At 39.0% G+C, this 1516-nt stretch overlaps 1 protein-coding gene across 1 annotated transcript in view; it reads left to right on the forward strand.

The window, feature by feature from the left end:
- The first annotated feature begins 855 nt into the window (after positions 1–855).
- LOC145483055 (type-1 angiotensin II receptor A-like) overlaps positions 856–1516 on the forward strand; it is a 3119-nt gene continuing 2458 nt past the window's right edge. The window contains exon 1 of the mRNA XM_081461675.1: positions 856–1516. This exon is cut by the window's right edge and continues 331 nt beyond it. Coding sequence (XP_081317801.1) covers positions 1000–1516 — 517 coding nt within the window. The 5' untranslated portion in view covers positions 856–999.

Genomic DNA, 1516 nt, shown 5'->3' on the forward strand with positions numbered 1-1516 from the left:
CTTGCCATCTTATATAGGCCGCTCGTGTAAGTCGCGGCCTGCGTAAGCTGCGGCTTATTTTTCTCGTATAAATGGCCCTATTGTTTAGAAACAAATTAAAAGCGCTCTTTATGTAAATTCTCATTTGTTTTAGCCGTGGTATTTGACGAATGTTGCAAAATGACGCGTAGCCATCAGAAAATTTTCTGCCAAAACTAATCAAATTAATTCATACAATATGATTTCTATATTTTTTAGGAAAATCTTTGAAAACTTCCTGGTTTGATTAGCAATATAGTGACGCCTACTCTTCACTCTCTCTTAATTTGCTCACTTTCCTCTGCACCTTCACAAGAACATATCTTTCAGTTGATTTTGTCAATCAACCATTTCCAAACTCTGGCATAAAATACAAAATTTATCAAATTTGTTCTAACCTCTTCAGTCGGACATACAATTTTAAGGAAACAGTCACGCGGGTAAATATTTACGCCAGGACTGGGGAGAAATTGAAAGAAAGATGGCTTACAAGCCTATGAAGATTTATTAATTTGTCACCTGTATGGTAATTAGTCGTATTTGTGAACTGCAAATGAACAAAGGTAAATCAATAAAAGCTTCATGGTTGAGAAAAAGATGGTGCAAAGAAAACCTGCTGGGGACTAAACCCTCGTTCCACATCTTGGAAAGAAGCAGTTTAAATGTAGGATTATAGGGATTTCCCAGTTTGTTAATTTATCTTGCTACATTTACATTGAAAGAAAATCATTCGTGTAAATGCCTATAAATAAATGTATGGCAAAGAAAGCTTCGCAAAATGAAAAGTAAGTTAAACGTGTCAAATTTCTTCCAGATAACTCAGAAAAGAATGGAAATTACCCACGTAGACGATTCATATTGATGCAGAGAACAAAGAGATGATTGATGCCACAGTAAAAATATCTCTATTTATGGTCTTTGACGTAGTACAAAATTGACGGCTGAAGGTATTGGATCGGTTTTCAGTGAGCAGCCTGAACGATGGGCGAGGAAAACACAACGTCTTCTTGTCAGGATGAGGAGAAACACTCGCATATCTTAATGATTACCGTTGTCATGTTTGGATCTATAATCGGGAACAGTATAATTTGCCTGTTACTCGTCCGGTTTAAGACTCTGCGAACTGTGCCGAATATTCTGATTGCGAACTTAGCTCTCATAGACATCCTCAACGCCCTGACCAATATGCCTCTTATGATCATGTGGTACATCTGCAAAGTGCCCTTCCTAAAGGGCCGCCCTATCTCATGGTTCGTCGTGACTTGGTACGTGCTTTTCATGTACTTAACTGTGTTCAACCTCATTGTATTGACAATGGACCGCTATGGAGCCATCGTGCACGGCCTTCGCTACCATTCATGGAAGACGATCAACAAAGCAAAAGTAGCAGTATTGTTTGTATGGCTCCTAGCAGCTGCCTATACATATGGCATGTTCATATTAGGGCTCGACACTGATCTTGGTGACGCTCCAGTGCTGGAGTACAGGATACACTATT

This window comes from Orbicella franksi, chromosome 3 (genome assembly GCF_964199315.1).
Source record: "Orbicella franksi chromosome 3, jaOrbFran1.1, whole genome shotgun sequence".
NCBI classification, from domain to species: Eukaryota; Metazoa; Cnidaria; class Anthozoa; order Scleractinia; family Merulinidae; genus Orbicella; species Orbicella franksi.